This window comes from Castor canadensis, chromosome 11 (genome assembly GCF_047511655.1).
Source record: "Castor canadensis chromosome 11, mCasCan1.hap1v2, whole genome shotgun sequence".
NCBI lineage: Eukaryota > Metazoa > Chordata > Mammalia > Rodentia > Castoridae > Castor > Castor canadensis.
Genome location: NC_133396.1, coordinates 134953457 through 134975666, shown reverse-complemented (window position 1 = coordinate 134975666; position 22210 = coordinate 134953457). Strand labels below are relative to the sequence as shown.

General features: G+C 34.0%; 1 protein-coding gene across 8 annotated transcripts in view; it reads right to left on the bottom strand.

Annotated features, from left to right (window-relative positions):
• The window catches only part of Kcnt2 (potassium sodium-activated channel subfamily T member 2), a 363205-nt gene that overhangs the window by 107613 nt on the left and 233382 nt on the right, over positions 1-22210 (bottom strand). For all 8 annotated transcript variants that reach the window (XM_074048756.1, XM_074048753.1, XM_074048759.1 and 5 more), the window contains 4 exons: positions 14531-14680; positions 12613-12842; positions 6831-7044; positions 3483-3588 (listed from right to left, as the gene is read on the bottom strand). In XM_074048756.1, the coding sequence (XP_073904857.1) occupies positions 3483-3588; positions 6831-7044; positions 12613-12842; positions 14531-14680 (700 nt within the window). The remainder of the gene's footprint in view (positions 1-3482; positions 3589-6830; positions 7045-12612; positions 12843-14530; positions 14681-22210) is intronic.

Genomic DNA, 22210 nt, shown 5'->3' with positions numbered 1-22210 from the left:
GAAAATGTTCAAGTACAAGGTCAATGAATTGTAAATGTGTAGCATGATGGAGAAAGAAATCAGAAACAGTTGTGTGCACGTTTCGTACTGTAAACTACAACTTGTTGGTGCTGACATCTGGGGACTATATTGAAAGATTACCTACCTGTGACTTCCAATTCTAGAAATATATAATATTATTAAATAACCTCAGGAACATTCCCAATACTGAGTACATAAAGTGATGGACTAAAAGAAGAAAAGAAAATGAAATAAAACAGAAAAAAAGCCCTAAATGTATAACTGAACTGTCAGATAATGATGCAAGTACTCAAAAGTAAAGTGATAACAATAATAAAACACTATTGGCCTTAGAAACAATGTTGCTATTTTCTGAGAGTTTAGACTTTCCTGGATTTAATTAATATTACTAAACCAAAAGATGGTTATGTTATATTATCTGCATGGAGAACTGCCTTGGTTTTCTGCTCTTTCACCTATATATGTCTCTACATGGATTTCTTTGTGTTGAAATTAGCTAGTTCTCTATAGATTCATCAACTCTGATGTCCTTTGCCATTCTTCCTTAAAAAGTTACAAAACACTGGTAGGAACAAGGCATGATGAGTAAACAGAAGCAATAAACAAGATAATTAGACCCACAAAGACTACAGATTTTGCTGTTATTAGATTCAGAAGATAAAATGTGTTCAATATGTTTAAAGACATAAGAAACTTTCTCTTACATAAGTAAGAGAAAACAGAGATTGAACAAAGAACAAAAGGCTATTTAACAAATCCAAGGAAGATTTAAAAAGTGATACTGATATTAAATCTATTTCCATATATTTTCTCAAACTAAACTGTATAATGCAAAAGATAATTTAAATCACACATAGAATGCAGCTGAAAGGGTCAAATACAGGGCAGAGTTAAGAGAGTACCTAAAAATGCAAGACAGAAAAGGCAAGAAATAAAAACTAGGTTGGAAAAATTAAAGGTGTGGATGACAGTGTGAAAATATCTTACATATTTCTAATCAGAATAACTGAAGCAAGAGATGAGAATCTAAAACAAGGCTTGTTCTAATAAATATTGGCTAAGGATTTTCTTGAAGGTATAAAAAAGAAATTCTCAGGAAACAAAATGAATCCTAATCCAAAGAAATAAAGAGAAGTACATAGCTATGTACACCACAATGAAAAACAGAACAACTAGGACAATTAGAAGATCGTAAATGCAGACACAGAGAAATGACTATCTTTCAGAAATCTAATATCCTGGAATTGGATACCAAAGAAAACATTTTCCAAGAGTAAGGGCAAAATAGGGATATTTTAAGGTGAAACAAATTGGAAAAACTGTCAAAAATAAAATCTCATTAATAGAAATTTTAATGGCTGAATTATAGGCAGTAGGAAAATGAATTTAAAAGTAAACTAAAGCATAAGGAAGAATGGAGAACAAAGAAAAGGGCAAAGATTAAGGGCCACAATTCCTGATTGGAAGGGCATTTTAAAAATTATTAATACATGCAGAATCTGAAGTCACATAAAAATATAGTCACTAGGAAAACAGTCATGGAAGAAGAAAATTGATGGTTTACTATCTGGATCCATTAAAATGTCAATATTTATGAGCTATATCAAGACAAAAGAATAGCATTCTCTATGGAGGTTTAGACATAGCTCAACTAGTAAGCAAATTCCAGGGGAGTACAGAGAATTTAGCATCGATAAACCTTCACCAGACACCAGCCTGCTGCCACTTACTGTAACAGGGATGACTAGATAACTTGATTCCAACTCACATACTTCATAGACACAGTAGAGTCAACTACACTTTTCCATTTGATAATCCATAAGGAGTACTCATTTACATAGGAGACCACTTCCTACAGCCTAATGCTAACTAAATAGCCAATGCTACCAAATATAGTCAGTCAATCAGCAACCCTGAAAAAATTCATCATATTAATCCAGGAAAGAGACAGTAATCCTTTGACAAAAAAAAAAAAAAAATCCTCTATTGCTGCTCTACCAATCCTCATCTCTAAAAGTTAAGCCTTCAGGTTGGGTCAGGTCCCTTGCATGGAGATAAATCATCTCTACTCTTTGATCTTCTGGTGTTTTCTTTTCTTCTTCTTTAACTATATACTTAAAATAAATGAATGCCACCAGAAGTGAGTCCAGATTTGGGGGTTGTTAAAATGTATGTTATTTTAGAAATCTTTTAAAGGAAAAGAACAAAATATTATAAATAAAAATTAGTGGTAGGAAAAAATTAGTCATGGAAGAGGTCACTGATGGTGCGTAACTCTAAAATTTAGGGTATATTAATGTTACAAAAAAACACAGTTGAGCAGGAATATCAAATGCTTCATAATATCACAGTAAAATGAAGAGTACAAAAGAATGAGGCCTTAAGGGATATAATTCTCCACTTCAGTGGGTCCATATGAGTATTTAGGAACCATGGAAAAGATCTACCAAGCAACTTCAGGAAGACAAAGAGTGGAATCTTCTAATGTTCTCTTAATCTTCTTTCTCAAGAATGATAGCAATAGCTAAAACTTATAGTATTTGTCATAGTAAAGACAAAAAGCTTATTAATAAAAGAATTAAGTACCTGTTTGGGTACCAAATTATAAAGCTAAGCATGTATCAATTTATAAAGCCCTTATAATAATGCTATGAAGTTCATACTATTGAAATTATATACATTTTTCAAATGAATAAATTAAAATTATTGGTACAATTATTGCCCAAGTTATGTAGCTTATAAATGGAGAACTGGTATTTTAACTTTAACTGCTAAGTTTATAGTAAAAGAAGAAATCCCTGGCTATAATTAGTATCACATTCAAGTCTCTAAGGGGTGTGTAAGCTTCTCTGTTTCCTTATTCTTTAGGTGAATGGGATATACAGGCCAAGTACAATAGCTGCACTGTGGGAAAGATGAAAATGGTAGAAATCTTAGATGTTTTTCTATTTTAGATAGCTTCTCTAAAACACCCAGGACCAAATAGAAAACTGAAAATTTGGGAAAAGGAAATATTAGGCAAGACACTTATATTAACTTCTAGTCTGGTCACAATAGTCTAGTCTGTGTCTCAGGTATTAGGACTAGTCAGTCCATCATATCATATCAAGAGATTCCACATTGAGACTAGAAGTAGGAATGATAAAACAAATAATGTACAGTTGGCCAAATTATTAAGGTAGTCTTTAGATGTTGAAAGCTTAAGAGCTTAAGTTTCTGATACCTCTCTTTCCCCTTTGGATTAATCCACTTGGCTGGTTTAGTGGAAGGATAAAGCATTTGGGCAATTTTTAGTGAAGTTAAAAGGTAAAATTAACTACATTATGTAATGAAATTTACATTTGAAATGATAATATCCTTTAAACACTTAGTCAAAAATGTATAAAAATTAATTAAGTATATATAATTGAAAATGCTGCAGTTTTATTATTGGAAAAACAATAGCAACAACAAATACTTACCTTGTCTAATCGTAAGCAGCAAAATGGCACTTTTTCATGAAGGAGATGACAAAAGGTGGGTGAACTTCCTATATAGGGAGAATAAGGTGGGTAACCTTTAGCATACCTGCAAAGCAATATGAAATATTACTCCAAGATAAGGTATATAAAGTTGGAAAATTAAGTTATAAACACGTTCCCCTGTGTTGATAAAGTTAGAACCAGTAACTCTGCATGTTGCTATTATATTTTGAAAAAGAAATCATTTAGGACATATGTAGGCAAGTTATGGCACACATATCAATATCTGGCTCATTGTAAAATGCTGTGAGCTAAGAGTTGTTTTTATGTTTTCTTAAATGGTTGAAAAAAACTCAGAATTATTATACTTCCTGTGATTTGAAAATTACATGAAATTCAATTTTCTTATCTATAACTTTTGCTTTATTGGAGCACATCCATTCTCATTCATTTATGAATTGTATAGGGGTTTTTGTGCTTCAACAAGAGAGATGAGTAATTGCAACAGGAATCATAAAGTCAAGCACATTTACTAATTGTTTCTTTATGCAAACCTTTTCCTACCTTTACCACAGAAGATGAAGATATACATATCTTTAAAAAATATTAGTGTTAAATTTTATCTAAATATATTTAAAGTAAAATGTATTATTACATTTCAATCCATCAATATTCACTAGCTAAGAATACACAAGTGAAAGGAGCAAAAAATTTACTTAATTAGTTAAAAACAGAGTTTTTGCTGGACTCATACTTAAAATATTACCAAAGACAGAGTTTGCTGAATTAAACAATAACCACTTGCATATTTTGGCTAAAAGCAGAACTTCTAAATGTAGCATAAGTGATAATTAGGACATAAAAGGTTTGGTGAAAACAATATTCTTTTATCTAAAAGAGAAGCATTTTGCAAATTTAGAAGTTGGCAATCTCAACTATTACTTGAATAGGTCTCTCATATTTTCTAGAAATAAATCCTTCTACCTCTCCATTTATTCAGAAGTGTAAATAAGTAATTTCAGTCAAAACTTACAACATTTCCTGCAAAAACACTAGTTACAAGCCTCCCTTTGTTCACACCCTAGAGTTCATAAATATATTTGAGTACTTAAACCATTAATTTCTTTGAGAATAGATTTGGTTCTTTGAGTACACTGAAGTTTCTAGTAATAAATGAAAACAAAGAGTGTAAGGAATTGAAAACGGATGCTTCTAAACGATGTTTCTGTTTAATTCTCTTCAACTTTAATTGAATTTATATGAAAGACACTGGAAGAAATGTGAGGCCAATGATTTTGCCAATGTCACTGCAACCAATACTACTATTTATAGTAACTAACACCAGTTGCTCACTCATCACAAAATATTGTCAAAAATACTTTTCTATATAATATCAATTAGTCTTCATAATGATATGTGGTAGCAAGTATAGGCAGTTTGCAGGAAAAGAAACTATAGACCAGTTTGTTTAACTGATCACTTATATACAGCCAGTATTAGGAGGACCTAGGGTGGCAAACAAACTCTTTGAGACTCCGTAGGCATAGTTGTGGAACAGTATGCTTTCAACTTAGTTATGGCAATATAACATGTGGAGCAAGGGCATTAAGCAAACTCTACTGCAGGCTGAAATGTAATTTATACCATATAGACAGGTATTGTAACATTATGAGTGCTTAGAAAAGGGCAATAGTACATCTTTTGTTCATAAATTTAAAGTGTTATTGCTGCATACTGAATGAAAAAATTAATACTGGTAAGATAAACAAAGAAAGCTTAATAGAGGGAAGCAACATTTACATGTCATTAAATGATTAAACTTCAATATGGATGCAGAACAAAAGAAACCAATTGCAGAAGTTCCCATGGTCATGGATTGGTAGAATTATTGTGAAAATGGCTATGCTATTGAAAGCAATCTATCGATTCAATGCAATCCCCATCAAAATCCTGATGTTGTTTCTTCACAGAAATAGAAAAATCAATACAAAAGCTCATATAGAAGTATAAAAGACACTGAATAGCCAAAGCAATCCTGAGCAAGAAGTGCAATGCTGAAGAGGTTTAATAACAAAAACCAGCATTGTACTGGCATAAAAAAAGACACATAGACCAATAGAATAGAATCAAAGATCCAGAAATAAACCCATAGGATTACAATCATGAGGTTTTTAACAAAGGAGTCAAAAGCATAAACTGAAGAAAAGAGTCTTTAACAAACTGGATACCACCTGTAGAAGACTTAAACTAGATCCCTAGTTTGAGTTGAATCTCTTTCTGTACAAAACTCAATTCAGAATGGATCAAAGATCTAAAAGTAAGAACTTGTAGCTTGAAACTACTATGGGAACTCACTTGAAGATAAAGGAATAGGCAATTATTTTCTAAACAGGACTCTAATTGCTCAGGATATATGTTCAAGACTTGACAAATGGGATTGCATCAAATTATAAAGCTTCCACGCATCAAAAGAAAAAATTTCCAGAACCAAGAAAGAACCCACAGAATGGGAGGAAATGTCTATAACTTATTTATTGAATAAAGGACTAATATCCATGATATATAAAGAACTCTAAACACACATTAAATTAATGAACAATCCAATTAAAAACAAGTAAATGAACTGAATTGACAGTTCTCAAAAGAAGAAACCTAAATGGCTAATAAGTCCATGAATAAATGTTCAACATCTTTAGCCCATGAAAGAAATGTAAATCAAGAAAACAGACAACCATGAAGTCTGGTGAGAATGTTGGAAAAGAACACTTATATACTGTTGGTGGGAACGTAAATCTATGGATTTCCATACTATGGAAATCAGTATGGAGGTTCCTCAAGAGACTAAAAATTGAAACTACCCTATGAATCTTCTATTTCACTCTTGCTCATGCATCTGAGTGAGTGTGAATCAAAATACAAGAGTGATACTTGCACACTGATGTCTATAGCAACTTGTTTACAATAGCAAAGGCAGAACCAGCCGAGGTGCCCAAGAACCAGTGATTGGAGGAAGAGAATGTGATACATATATACAATGGAGTACTATTTAACAATAATTATATGACCTACAGGAAAATGGATGGAACTGGAGGTCACAATGTTAAGTGAGATAAGCCAAGGTGAGGAAGACAAATATTGCATGTTTTCACTCATGCAGAATCTAGACCTAAAAAAATTGAGAGTGGCTAATAAAATGGTGTTTTGGTTATGATTATGAAGGAAAGGCTCTAGGATATCCAGAAGGTAAGAATAGTAGCCTCTCACATATTGGAAAAATACCGAAAGGTCATATTTAAGGACATTTATACAAAACAAAGCAAGCTTATACCTTAGAGAATGTAAACCTACTCTAAATTTGAAGAGATTTCTTCATCCGGTGTAGTTTCATCTTCTGATTGGTCACTTAAAAGATCACAAGTTTGAATTGAAGATGTATCTGCAACCTCTAAAACTGGAGCAATGCTAGGTCTTCTTAGTTCTTTGCTTCCCTCTGAAGGAAGAGACAAGGTAGGCCCACTTGCTGACCTACAACTTGTGTCTTGCAAATCTATAGCCACAGTACCTGCAACAAAGAAACATGAGAATCCATTATGACATCGGCCATCTGTATGACATATTGATCACTTTATGATGAAATAAATCAGCATTATCTATCTATCTATCATCTATCTATCTATCTATCTATCTATCTATCTATCTATCTATCTAACATCTCTCTATCTCTCCATACATCTTGAGTGAATGCTTTTTCTTTCTTTTTCATGAAAACCTGTCCCTGGATAAGAAATCTTGTATTTGCACAAAAGTATATGCTCTAGTTTGGATGTAGTTTGTCCCTGAAGGGCTTACTTATTGGGAGCTTGTCCCAAATGTGGCAGTGTGAGGGGTGGTGGGACCTTTAAGAACTGGGGCCTAGAGGGAGGTCTTAGGTAGAGGCCAGCACTCAGCAGTTCCAAATATATGAGAAAAGGTGATGGTGGCCATCAGAAACCACAGACACATTCCTTTTAATTTTTGTTGGCTTAAACACTGGAGTGAGTAATGTGTAATGTAATATAGTTTATTTGGGGAGGGAGAAAAGAATCTAGATAAGTAGCTGAAGCTTTAATTCTCTCTTCCTAATGAACTGTGATCTTTTCATCAACCTCCTTGCAAATATATGTGACTCCACATCACCTCCAACTACTTCATCATTTCCTGCTAAACACAGGCAAACACTTGAAGATACATGTATATATGGATTCTCAATTATTCTGCCAATACTGATATCTACTATCAGGCTGGGCTGTGGGATACGATCATCAGAAAGTTAGAATTCCCCAGGGAAGACACATTTAAAAAGTGATTACAATTATAGAAACATGCTCTTTGATGCTTCCCTTTCCATAACAAAAGCAGGATCCTCCCTGAGGTCTTCCCCTGAGTCCTCTAAAGGTGGGTTAATATCCACAGGGTTGTCTCTGCCTCTTTCAGACCATTTTCCTCATTATCCTCTGTGAAGATCCCAACTTTGGCTCCTATATCTTCAGAATATTGGATCTACTCTCATTATTTTGGTTGTTCATCAGCCCTAGATCATTCTGCTTTTTTTCAATGCTTCTGGTCAGTTCCTCCAAAACTATTTGTGTTAATTTGCTAGGGCAGGCACAGCAAAATACTTTACAGAGCAGGTGTCTCAGCAAACAATCTCATAGTTCTCTTACATACATCATCTGTTCTCCATCCATCCTTGTGCCCAAATTTCCTCTTCAAAGTGTCCCAGTCTTATGGGGTCAATGCAACCCTAATGACCTCATTTTAACTTGGTTTTCTCTCTAAAAAAAAAAAACCCTATCTTAAAAGACGGTGACACTTGAGGCACCAAGGGTTAAAATTTCAACATATGAATTTTGGGGTCACAGTTCAATACATAACACTATTCCTGTCTCATGGTTTTTCCAAAGCAAACCTTCCTACGCCCTGATTTCTAATTTCCTTGAATTCACAGAACAAATTTTTTCCCTTATGTGAGCCATTCACTTTCATAGACATTTTTTGACATTGTTATAACCAATGACAATAATGCTGCAGTTATTCATCCTCTAAACCCCACTGTTTCATGTGTTTCCACAACTCCAACACATTGTTTCTTTCACTCTCTTGATATTCTTTCTCCTTGCCATCTTAAATTCACTGCTTAAGCATTATGGTTATATATTTGCTTGTGCCCTTTTCTCCCAACATGTTTTTGCCCCATTACACTTTCATAACAAAATCTGAAACCTGCTTAAATTCAATTTTCCATGTTCCTATATTTCTGCAACTTGAATAGGACTGCAAAGTTTAACTCCTGCATCATAATTAGTCTCTATAGATCATCTCCTCTTATTTTTAATGACTTCATTATATTTTCATATGGTTCTCCTAAAAACCTTCATTCAGTTTCTCCTCCTTCATTCCAATTTCTTTTTCTCCCACCATTTCTCAGCCATTTACTCTCACAACCACAACACAGTTTTTGCCATTACTACTTATTTCTGGTATTCTAGTCTTGGACATTCCTCTTTAGCTCTTCTCTCTCCAGGGTCTTCCTCTTGATTCCCACTGGAATCTCCTTTAGCCAACAGATGACTGTTCACTTCCTTACCTAAACTGAGTTTCATGGCTACCATTACATATACTCTTTTATATAGCCACAATTTCTTTACCTTTCTCAATTTCTCTTTGTTGTGACATAACATTTTAAGAGTTGTCTAGACTTAGTGTTTATGATTTGTTTTCTACTATTTCTTCCTAACCTCACTCCAATCTGAGATCTTCCACCACTATCCCATGAAAATAACTCTTACCAAGGCAAATGGCAATACTCAATTCAATTGCCAAGTCTCAGTCTTCATATTAGATGACCTATCAGCATCATTTGACATAATTTATCATATAGCTTTCTTGACATAATTGGCTCCTTGGTGTTCTAGGACAATGCACTCATCTGGTTCTCCTACTTCCTTGCCAGTCTCTCCTCCCTTGTCCCCCTTGCTAGTTTCTTCTCATCTCCCTAATACTTAATTCTGGTTGGCTGCAGATATCTGAACCATGGATTTTTACCTTTTCTGCCTATACTCATTGTTTTTCAATGATCTCTTCTAGCCTTTTAACTTAAAAAACAGTATGTAAGTTGAAGAATCCAAAAATTACTTTTTCAAACTGCACTCTCTCTAGGAATCAGGCTCTAATATTTAACATCTATTGATATTGTCCACTTGATTGTCTAAAAGACATGTGACATTCATTGTATTCCAAACTAAACTCTTTATCTTCTCTGGCCTTCATCAAACCTGCATGCCCCAAGATTTCTCTAGCTCAACTGACTGCTATTACCTTTTGTCAGTTACCTAATCCAAAAGTCATGGTGCTTTTCTCATAATTCAGTTCCAATTTTTTTAAGGAATCCTATTACTTCTTTCTTTGATGCATATGCAGAATTTTCTCCCTCATTCTATTTTCTCTTAAAAACATTCCAATACTTACCTTGAGACATCTTTCTCAACATCAGCCAAAGTAACTCTATTAAATTATACGTCACAGGGGTGACATCAGGCAATCTTTGATTTCAGATCTTGTGGGGACTCCCACTTCCACAAGTAAAATGCCCAGCATGGTCTGTCCTCCTCCTGTCTCTTCTTCCTCATCTCCTGCTCTCTTTCCACCATCCACTCTGCCTAAGTGACAAGGGTATTTTCACTGTTCCTGGAGAGGTCAGGCTTCAACTACATATCCTTTGAGCTAGCTGCTGCCTCTGGGCCAAATACCTTCCTCCAGACATCTGCAGGGCTAATTTCCTCATTTCTGTCAAGTATTTCCTCAAATGTCACCTTAACAATGAGGCATACCAGTTGCATCATTTAAATCTCCAGTCCTTCCTGATTCATAATTCTGTACTGTTTTCTTCTCTTTCTTCTTATTACTTATCACTGTCTAACATACTAAATAATTCACTTACTGCTTAATATATAATGTTGATTGCCTGCCTTCCCTGTGATAGAATGAAAGTTCTATGAGCTACATTCTTTTTGTCTCTAGTCTGTGTGTACACTAATTTTTTTAATCATAAATACTTACGATAATTCCTATACATACTTAGAAATTAATAAATAGTTGCTTGTGCATGGAAAAAATAAGTAGTGTTACTGTAGGATGAAACTAATATATTTTGTCAATGACAAACAGTCACTTAACTGTTTAACAGGACCACGTAACAGTTCTTGGCAGGGATTATATTTAGATTGAAATAGGAAGTAATTATTTGACATAGTCACTTGGGCAAAGTTGGGGATGGTGAGTAGTTTCTGTCAAAGGAAATGTTAATGTGTTAAAATACATTGATTAAAAAATTGGTGAAGAGTGAGAGGTATTTTGTATGATAGTTGCTTAAGGAACAATTGAAGTGGTGGCAAGAAGTGAGATTAGAAAAGTAAAAAGAAATAATCAAAAGTTTATAAGTAACAGGACTACACTAATTTATCTTCCTGAGAACAATGGGGTAGCTCTTAACAATTACACCAGGACAATGTATAAAAATGAGAACTGTCCTATGAAGAAAGTAATTACCTCAGGCAAATAAGAACATTTGGTCATCCTATTTGTGGGCCATGGTGTACTGTATTATATAGACTGTTTTCCAATGGGTAATGGGAAGCAGTAAAAGTGATGTATTCAGGAGAAAGGCATTATCAGAATTAAGTTCAAAGATTATTTCTCTGGTTGTAGAGTAGAGAGCAGAGTTTATAGCAAAATTAGAGAATTACAGGTACTAGAGAAAAGGTTAGATAAAAAAGAATTAACCTAGAAGGTAACACCCACGCACAGGAAATCAATGTGAGTCAATGCCCTGTATAGCTATCCTTATCTCAACCAGCAAAAACCCTTGTTCCTTCCTATTATTGCTTATACTCTCTCTACAACAAAATTAGAAATAAGGGCAAAATAGTTTCTGCTGGGTATTGAGGGGGGGAGAGGGAGGGGGGTGGTAAGGGAGAGGGTGGGGGCAGGGGGGAGAAATGAACCAAGCCTTGTATGCACATATGAATAATAAAAGAAAAATGAAAAAAAAAAAAAGAGGCATGGAAAAAACATAAAATGGGTTGATCCTGCAGTTTAGGAAAAAGATGATACAGGTACCTATTGTGATGACATTGATAGTGAACCCGGAAAGAACTGAATGTTTTTTAGGAGCCATGCTATGATCAGATTTAATAGAATTGGGTGAATGTTGAGGGTTGAGAGGAGACAGTTAATGGTGAGTCACAATTATGACTTTACAAATTGCAGGGTAATGCTGTAATTTGCTTTTCAGCAATCAGAAGAGGGAATGGTATAAATGAAGGTAGGAGATTCATTCAATTTGAATATGCTTTCCAGGTTATCCCTGTAAGATACTCAGCTAGAAATAACTGATAGTCAGTTGAACATATTGTAAAAAAAATTTAATGATTTAGGTAAAGGAATACAGTTTATGCAGCATGGAGAAGACAATGGGAATAAATGTGACTGGGAAAATGGATGTGCAGGATGTTGAGAAAAAGTACTAAACAGTTTAAAGAAGATAGTCAATATTGTCATAAGTTGTGAAGCTATGACACTGGATTTAGTGCAGACAGTGGAGATCTTGCTAAGGTGTTAAAGTGATCTGACTGAAGGCTGAACTTACGGAAGATATGAAGACCACAAAATGTCATGACTACAAATGAAGAGGACTCTTGAAGAATTTGTGAAGATGTCAAGGCATCTTCAGAAATCTATATTTACTTTTCTGTATCATGTAAGGCAAGGTCAATGATAAGAGTGACATTGGAGGCAGAAAGAGAGGTTTGAGAAAAATAGAGAATGTCAGAGATAGCCACTGTTGATATTGAATAATAATGCAGAAGGGAAATACAGAAGTCAGGTACTATAGTACAATCAGATAGTTTTTAAAATTGACTCTTTTGATGGTATTTTACATTTTTTAACAAATTAGCAGCTTAGAAATTTTGTTTTGTATGTATAGTTATATACAGTTTGTAAAATGCATGCATGTTTTATCTTTGGCTTTGAAACTTTAACAATTTTTTTTTTAGAAATTAAGGATAATTTCAAACTCATTTGTACTTACCCATGCTGGCAATTATGCTATGCACAGGTAATCTTGAAGGCCCATGATAAAATGACCTTGGTAAATTGTTTTTTCTCTGCTGGTCTTGGTTCTTAAATGCTGAATTCTCTTCTTTGGTAATATTAATATAGAAACAAATGTCTGTAGCATTCATAATGCATCGAGGGCCTGGATTCAGCAAAATGTTTTTATTATCCTCTCTCCTAACACCAATCAAGCAAACACCAAACCTTAATTTAAAAAAAAAGAAAATAGAAGAGTTTAAGAATTTTAATTCACCAGAGTTCTTAAGATTTTTTTTCTTTTTAAGTTTACATATGTAAGAAAATTAGTAAATTCTCATTAGGCAGAAAAAGTTAAAACCCTAAACTATAGAATTATGAAGCGTGAAAGGATCCTAAAGTTTAAGATACCCATTTTTACAGGAAACAGAAAAGTCCTTATAAAATTCAAGTAATTATTACATATATATGTGTATATATATATATATATATACACATATATATATATGTCATATCTATCTATCTATATATTAATGAAAAGGGATAGAAGGCCATAGAAAATATCAGAGTGCTGGTAATATAGTAAAGTTAATATTACTTTATAATTTTCATTAAAATTTATTTCTGTGAAAAATATAAACACTGCTTCTTACTTTGATCTAAAAGTTTACATCCCATTGTTATAAACAATGAAAGGACAAATAACAGTCACTAACAGTATTTAAACTTTTGTTTATACTTTTTTGGATTATATCATAAAGAGAAGTTGCCCTGAATATTTTTTTTCAACATGTCTAACAATGGTACAGAATAAATCAATTTAAAAAATATTTTCACTACCAAAGCATACATACAAAAATAATTATTGTGAATTAAAGTGAAGTACATTATGCATTAAATTATTGGAACATACTATTATAAATCCCCTAAATAGATTACACTGATGTATTTTAATAGAGATAACATATCTCTATTAAACATGTTTTCATGACATAGATACAATTTTATTTCTTAAGTAAATAAGTTTTCTCAAATAACAAAGAAATAATCAGTCTACATGTTTGAATTGGAATATGGTAACATTTACTTTTAGCTTATTCCCCTGGGTAAAACAAGGGCCATCCTCAAAGCCATCTTTTAACTATGTAGTTTTCATGGTGTTATCATTGCTAATTTTTTTTTTTTTTGGAGGCACTGTAGTTTAAACTCAAGGCCTTGTGCTTTCTAGGCAGGTGCTCTACCATTTGAGCCACCCCACCAGCCTTTTTTGCATTGGTTATTTTTGAGATAGGGTCTTGTTTTTTGCATGGGCCTGCCTGAAATGAGATCCTCTGTGCTTCTCTACCTATTGGAGTGACAGGCCCATTCCCTTGCACCCAGGCATTCACTGAAAATTGAGTTTAATTTTTTCCTGCATTGGTCTTGAACTATGATCCTTTAAAACTCAATGTCCAGAGGAGATACGATCACAGGCATGAGCAGTGGCTTATTTCTTTAAAAATATTTTATCAACCTTTAAAATTTAGTTCTGTAAAGAAGATTAATTTTCATGCATTTTTGAATTCTTATTGGATAAAGCTATCTAAAAATGAGAATTTAGAAGTTGCTAAAGAAGTACTGGGGGCACGGCATAAGTTGAAGAGCACCTGCCTAGCAAATACAAGGCCCCGAGCTCAAACCCCAAAACTAAAAAATAAAAAATTGCTAAACATTCCTACTAAATTATAATTTTCTGAAAACTTAACTTAGAAACACATAGCAGCCACAGTTCAAATGCTACAATAATTATGTCAGAAATTTCAAAATACTTGAAACCATGAGCACCAATATAGCTTGTATTTTGGAAAACTATGTTTCTATGTTTAAATGGTGTGATTGACTGACATTTTAATTCCACCCCAGAAGTAGAAACATACTTTTTGTGTGCATGGAAAGAAGCATACGTAAAACTCTTCCCTTCATATTCAGCAAAAAATGTGCTTTCTTCCAAAACGATGTGGTAGACTTCATTCCCTGAGCATCTACCATACATCTTCTGCCACTGCTCTGGCGATTGCTGGCCTTCTCTGCAACACAAGCACACACGCATACACACACACAAACAGGAAAACACAGTGAATGTGGTTAAGAGACACTTGTTTTCATACAAGTGTTACCCAGTTGTAAGAACAGATAGCAAAACTGAAAGACACACCTGCCTCGGGCTCTAAACACTGAATGATGACATTACACAAGTCCCTCCAAAACACTGAAATTAGCTCTTTGTATGTAAACTGAAGAAATATAGGTTAATAGAAAGTGGGAGTTCTTCAAGACTCAGTAAATAACAGCATTTACTATGAGCATAGATTAATGAGATAGCATTGTTTTAGTCTCTGTTCATGAATATGCTCTCCTACCCATCTCATATACATTACTGTTTCTATAATATGACTAACTTTATCTCATGGCACCTGCTGACTCATGCAGGTATTTCATTTTACATTCTATTTAAAAGTTATAAAGTTTTTTTTCAGTTTCTCAAATTCATTTCATAGAAAATATACTCTTAATTTCTTTTTTCTTTTGTTGGCAGCACTGGGGTTTGAACTCAGGGTCTCACGCTTGCTAAGCAGGCCTTCTTACTGCTTGAGTCATTCTGCAGCCTGTTAATTTCTTTCATATCATAGCAATGGCTTTCTTTAAATTATGAGGCAGACAAGAAAAGATACTTTTTTGTGAAATGACACTTTTGTTTTGTAAGGATCTCTGAAATTTTTTTGCCCTCTCCCCAAAATTCATGCATTGAAACCTTAAATGTGATGGTACTTGGAGTTGGGGGCCTTTGAGAGGGGATTAGGTCATGAGAGTGAACTCATAAATGGGATTTGAGGCCTTACTTTTGCTAAAGAGCTAGCTAGCTCTCTGTCTACCATGTGAGAAGACAGCAATAAGTCAGAAGTTTACAACTTGGAAGAGAGCTCTCATCAGGACCTCCTCAGAGACCAGATCTCAGTCTTCTAACCATCACAACTGTGAGAAATAAATTTCTTGTTTTATATATCACTCAGTCTATAATTTCTAATAGCAGTCTGAACTGAATGAAACAGTCTCCAGAAAAGATCTCAGTAGTATTTTTAAAAAGAAGTTAATCATAAAAAAGTATACTTTCTTTTGTTCTAGTATGTTACATATGTCTAGCCTAATTCTGTACCTTTACAAATATATTGACAATTGAATTCATGAGAAATTTCTGGGGTTTTTTGTGGGGGGGTTGAACTTAGGGCCTATGCTTGCTGGGTTAGTGTTCTACGACTTGAGCACACTCCAGACCCCATGTGAATTTATAATAAATATATACAGAGTTCCTTTTCCCTATTTTTAATAATAAATCCATTTAATTTTACTTAATAAAACTCAGAAATTATACCAGAATAAGAAATGCACATTGGGAACCAAAATATAATAGGCAAAAATCAAAATATTTCATCATAATTGCTGTAGACTTATAAAGGATGAAAGAGGATGAAATCAGAGCATATTTAGAATTCAAAAAGTCATTTTAAACTCAAAATATTATATAAAGGATTCTAAAGAAGATACATTTGTCAGCAATTTCAAAGTGTCAGTGAAAATATATATAATTGTATGACATGCTTCACTTGTGTTTCATTCCTTTGCAAATATATGTTAAGAGTCAAAATCTTGGGGCCTGAAAAGACTGTCTTAGGTGATCTCCTCTCTGCCATCTTCACTGAGTTACTTGACATCTTATTGATTCTTCATCTCTCTGTGAAAAACAGTATCCATCTCATTGTGCTAGATAAAATGAGTTTAGACAAAAAAATCACTTAGATGTTAGGATCATAAACAGCAGTTAGCAAATGCTAACTGTCATTATTGTTTTTGCTGTTATATCTTTTTCATCTATAAGTTTTAGAATCACAATCAACATGTCCGGTTAACCTACTACAATCATGCTCTTAACTGCTTTCTTTTACACCTATAATACTAATATATTTTGGGAAATTGGAAAAATATAAAACACGTTTCATTATTGGTTGCATGTGACCACTCCAAACCACTGCTCCCTAAGAGTGATTGCTCCTGATGGAGAAACTTTCCCTTTGGCAAATAGAAATGAAATAATCTTGTGTATCACAGCACTATTTAGCAAAATAGAGCTGGCAAAGATAAAAACCCATTTGAAGGTCTGGAAATGTAAAAGAAGTGCTAATAATTTATCAGGATTTGTTTGAGATCCAAAAGGCAGCATGGGGTCAAATAACTGTCATGCAAGAGTGCCAAAGCTATTCAAAAGAATCATAAATTGAATTTCAGAAGCTCAACTTGGAACACAATGTGGTACCTTGGAAGAGCACAGGAAAGGATGTGGTCAGACAAGGACAGTTCAGAGGCAGTTCCTTAAATCATTTGCTTGTGGTTTTTCTATTATATATGAGCACTTTTCACCTCAGGAAGCAGTGTTCCTTTGAGATTTCTATTCTTTATGATTTATTTAAAAGCCTCCAGTAGGTAACCAAAAATTTCCACATTCAGCAAATGGTAAAAATGCAAATGTTTCTCCTTTAAATCAGATTATTTGATTCAAAACTGCTAGACACTAACAATGCCCTCAAATGCAGATGACTGTGTTCAGTATCCACTCATTGAAATCTATTTTACTCACTGCATGAGACTTTTCTTGAGTGACTGCAATATGTCAAGAAAGATTTCAAATTCCAAGGTTATAGAAGTTAGCAAAAAAGCAGAAATGTTTTCTTTCCAAGAGTCACCAGTAAGGTAAGAGTAACAATAATGAAAAGGAATAAGTAAATTGTATTGTGTGTCAAAAGTGGTAAATGTTGGAGAGAAAAATAAAGCAAAGAGGGAACCAAGTCTTTACAGTGTAGTGTGGAATATAAATAGTGAGAGAGGAAGACCTCACTAACAGGACATTTGAATAAAGTCTTGAAAACAGAGACAGAAAACCATAACATGTAGCTCTCTAGGAGAAGACCATGCAAGGCACAGGTAACACTGAGAAAGAGGGATGCCTGGTGTGTATGGAAGAACAAAGAAGCTACTTTGGTTGGATTTAGGGAGGAAGAGAACATGAGGTTCAGGAGGTAACTGGTTAAGAAGAGGTGAATGTAGAGATTTACAGAACTTTTACAGTTGATTTGACATTTAATTGAAATTATTTGCAGTCAGAATATTTTGAAATGGATGCAAAAGGATCTGAATCATAATTCCTTTCAAAACAACATCTTGTCATTGTGTTGGGAACAGATTGAATGACAGCAATGATAAGGAAGGAGATTATTATATGACAAAGCTAGATAATAATAGTTTGGACCAAATTAGATTCTGGGTATATTTTGTAGAGGATTTATTGATGGAAGAGAAAAAACTCTTAAATATGGATAAACAAATAAATAAACACACATCTATTGAATACTAACAGCAGTGAAATGCAAATACCAGTGCTTACAAAACCTCATGGACAAATCTTAAATATAAAATGTTAAGCACACTGAGGGTCTTCAGATTCAGCACTGCAATCAAATTTGTGCTAAGGAAAGAAGAGAGAAATCAACAGAGATGAATGCGTGTCTTCACAACATTTAGAATGTTTAGGTTTTAAATGTGGAACCTTAAGTACGTGACTATTAGTGATAATATGACTTGTCTCCAGTGGTGGTCATTACAAATGTACTTATGTTGTAATAAGAAAGGGAAGGAATTTGAAGGTTCCCAAGACACAGGGCTAACAATATTCAAGGAGAAGGAAATGTGTTTTTCTGGTTATCAGATTGTGTGCATGCCTTGCTTACAATTATGTACACAATTTATTGGCCTTATAAATATGTACAAATATCATGTCCATTTACAAATAATTTTTAAGTGTCTTTCAAAATCTTAAACCACTTCATGTCACTCTGCTGTTGAAAATGTTTCAAGGGTTTCCTCCTTCCAATTTATAAGGTTGACCATTTATCATTATTACAAAGCCCTTCTGACCTACTCCATGGTTCTTTGTTGTGTCATCATTTCTGTCTTCCTTCTCCAGCCAAGAGCAGTCTTTAACTTCCCTAAAGAAGGCACTCAATCACACATCTAGGCTTTTTCACAATGCTGCTCGCTTTATCTCTTATGCCCTACTCCTTCTTCAATCCTCCCCTTAATTTTACTCTTCAGTATTGCGGCAGTGAACATTAAACTGTGTGAATTAAACCTTGATGTCTTGTTTACCTGAGAAATAAGCTCCATGAAGGAAGAGATTTTTTTTTTTTAGTATAAACTATTTTTTATTGTTGTGCTGGGTGGAGGTACATTGCAGCATTTACAAAGGTTCTTACAATGTATCAAATATATCCTACTTGAATTTACCCCCTCTACTTCTCTCTTTCATCTCCCTTCCCCTGATTCCTGCAACAGTTTCAACAGGTATCATTTTTGCATTTACATACATGTGTACACAGTATTTGCACCACATTCACCCTCCTACCCCTTTCTCTGCCACCTCCCCCATCCCACCAGTTCCAATTGTTCCCTTGTGCCAGGCAGAACCTGTTCTGCTCTCTTGTTCTTCAATTTTATAGAAGAAAAAACATAAAAAGATAAAAAGAGAAGCATAGCATTTTTGCTGATTTGAGCTAGAGACAGCTACACAGGCGTTTCCTTGTGTTGTTTCCATGCATTTATGTAGTACAAAGCCAATTGGTTCATCTCTTCAGTCCTCTTCACTACTCCCTAGTCCACTTTCCATGGTGGCCCTGGTCAGTTTAAGATTTCTATATTCATTCCTGTACTAAGAGCACATCAACCACATTCAAGTTTTGATTCGAAGGAAGAGATCTTGACTTATTTGCTGCCATATCCCCTAGATGTGAATTCTGCTTTGACACACAATAAGTACTTAATAGATGCCTTGTTAAATGGACAAAGAATAATGTTCTTCATTATTCATTAGCCCAGCAAGTAAATGTGCTGCCTTTCTAATTATGTAATCTTTTTCTCCTTGACCAGAATAATTTCTTAGGTCTAACCAATTACTTTTCCTATGATGAATTTGCTTTTAGAATTAAGGAAAAATAGAAACAATGACTCTCATAATTGTTAATGGACTTACATTTAATGTATTTCTAAGTAAATGCTATAATTAGGTAAAAATAGCAAATTGTATAAACAAGAAGATATTAGGGTCAAAAAAGGACAGAATGGAAAATTTAGTGAAAATTATTAAAAGCTATTTAATGAAGACTTCATATGCGCTTCTAACAATTAAATGAACATTTAAGGAAAATAAACATCTTGTATATTTACTAAATAGTGTTAACCTTGAAGAATGCTTCAACTTGTAAAATAAGATAGCTTTCTGAGGTTTTCCTAATATATTGACTGAAAATTGTAAGGTTAAAAATACTTCCCAGTCAAGTTTATGTTCACATCCATTTAAAAAATAATTGCCAGCTATTGTCATTTGTAAAGATGGTCTCAGAAAATAAGTGGAGTATACTATATCAGTATGTGCTTGAAAATTGAAAGACTCCCTTAAGTTCCCTATTTTCCTCAACAACAGCAAAGAAAAGGATCATGGTGAGAATTCAGGCAACCAACAGGAGTCAGGAGAGGCTTGGGAAAACTTTGATGGGACAGTTCAAAAGGACAAGAAGGATGTACAGGTTATTCGCTTTGCTACCAACCCTTAACCAATGTCTTAGGAGGGAAAACAATTGAAAAGACAAAGGAAATAGTATTGTAAGAAGAGTTAATGAAGAATCTCAAAGGATAAGTATGGGGGAAAAAGCCTAGTAAAGTAAATAAATTACAAACTACATGTCAAGATTGTAGCCTTCAGTCAAGCAATTCCACGGTTCCCAGTTCATTTCCTTAAATCGTGGTCAAATTCCATTCAAATCAAACCCTGGTCCTCCCAATCTTGTCAACTCAGACTTGCTCTCCCTGAGCAGTTGCTGCTCTCTGAACTATCTGGTCATCAATGTTCTCTATGAAAGTGGCCAAATGCAGGCCACTAGAAGGGACATGAAGAAATGTTTTGTGCGTTGTCGGGGAAAAGGGAGGGTCTCTGTATACTGTCATTGGTAACCCCTCTCTCTCAATTTATTTCCTACCAGAATATCCCAAAGCCTCTAGCTTCTTGAGTTTAGCTCAGACTTTTTAAAGTTATCAATTTTGTACAGGACACACATTCATGAACTTTCTCTCCTTTCTGCCCTGCTAGATCTCTTCTCTTTCTTGCATGCTCAAATAATCACAGGAAACTACATAAGCCGATGTCTAACTTGCATTGAGACCCTACTTCCCATATGTAGTACACAATGTGTTCACCATGTGTAATAATAGATAAACTTCTGGGCTTCAGCTCACCTGGCTGAGTTGAGCTCCTCTATTTGACAATGTCTCTGATAATCTTGTCATAGTAGGATGATTAGGAAATTAACTGGGATGCTTTCTTCTTCTTTGCTCTCAGTTTTCAGTTATAATCACCACACCTTGGACAATAAGAAAATCCCTTTCTACATTGTAAATATTGGTTTAAAGAATTAACTTCATTCTATTCTGGTTATTATTTCCAAGTTAGAGATATTTTTTGTCCAAGTTAGCTTTTGAATTGTGTATAAATCAAATCTGACAGCTAGTTTTTCTTTCAAACATAAGTGGTGCGTTCCTTATTAATCCATAATTACACTTTCAAGGCAAATGGGTGTTTATTATGAGGAGGCAAATTAATTCACATACCAGTCTCCTGTGAACCAAGTGAACAAGAGCTGTTAAGGACCCGAGGTACTTTGGTCTGTTCTTTGCAGAAATGCATTTTAATGTAGGCCTCTTAACCCACTAAATAAAACCCTACGTAGTTTTGAAGCAAAAAGTTTCCTGCATCAAATAGACCCATCAGGAGAAAGAAAAAGACTTAACTGGAATTACCTCTCTAGATACAATATGTTGAAGGCTTATTACTCCATTTTATTTCAAGATCATACTATATTACCCTGGTCATTGATGTAGTTTGTATTTTGTTTTTTAAAAACAGCATAAAACCTTATTCTACTGACTTCTTATCGTTTATGAAGTTGAATGATTTTGTGAAATCCATACAAAAAAGTCAGAAAGTAACTTCTGCTTTTTAATTTTTGTGGTTTGTCACACTAAAGGTAAACTAAAGAGAAAGCTTAGTGTTCTGAAGCACTGTCTTTAAAAGTTTAAAATGCAATCACTAGTGGGAATCCACCTCTTTCACAATATTCTATTTGTTGTTTTAAATTCCTCTGATTTGTAAATACTTGATTTACTTTCTTAGTACATTTTGTTCTCGGTGCTAAATAATGTAGTTCAACACAAGATAAATAGTTACAGATTCATCAAAATTGATATGAATGGTCATACCACTTGCTATGATATAATTATTTGTGTTATCAAGGTAAATTATTTTCATGTCAATGAGATAAAGAGCACCTTGTCACAAAATATCTATGACAGAAAATCCATTTTAGGAGATAATAAAAGACTTGCATATAACTATGAGAATTTTTGCCTTAGAAAAAAGATATAATTTAAAGTTCATATTTGAATAAGTGAAATAAATTTTT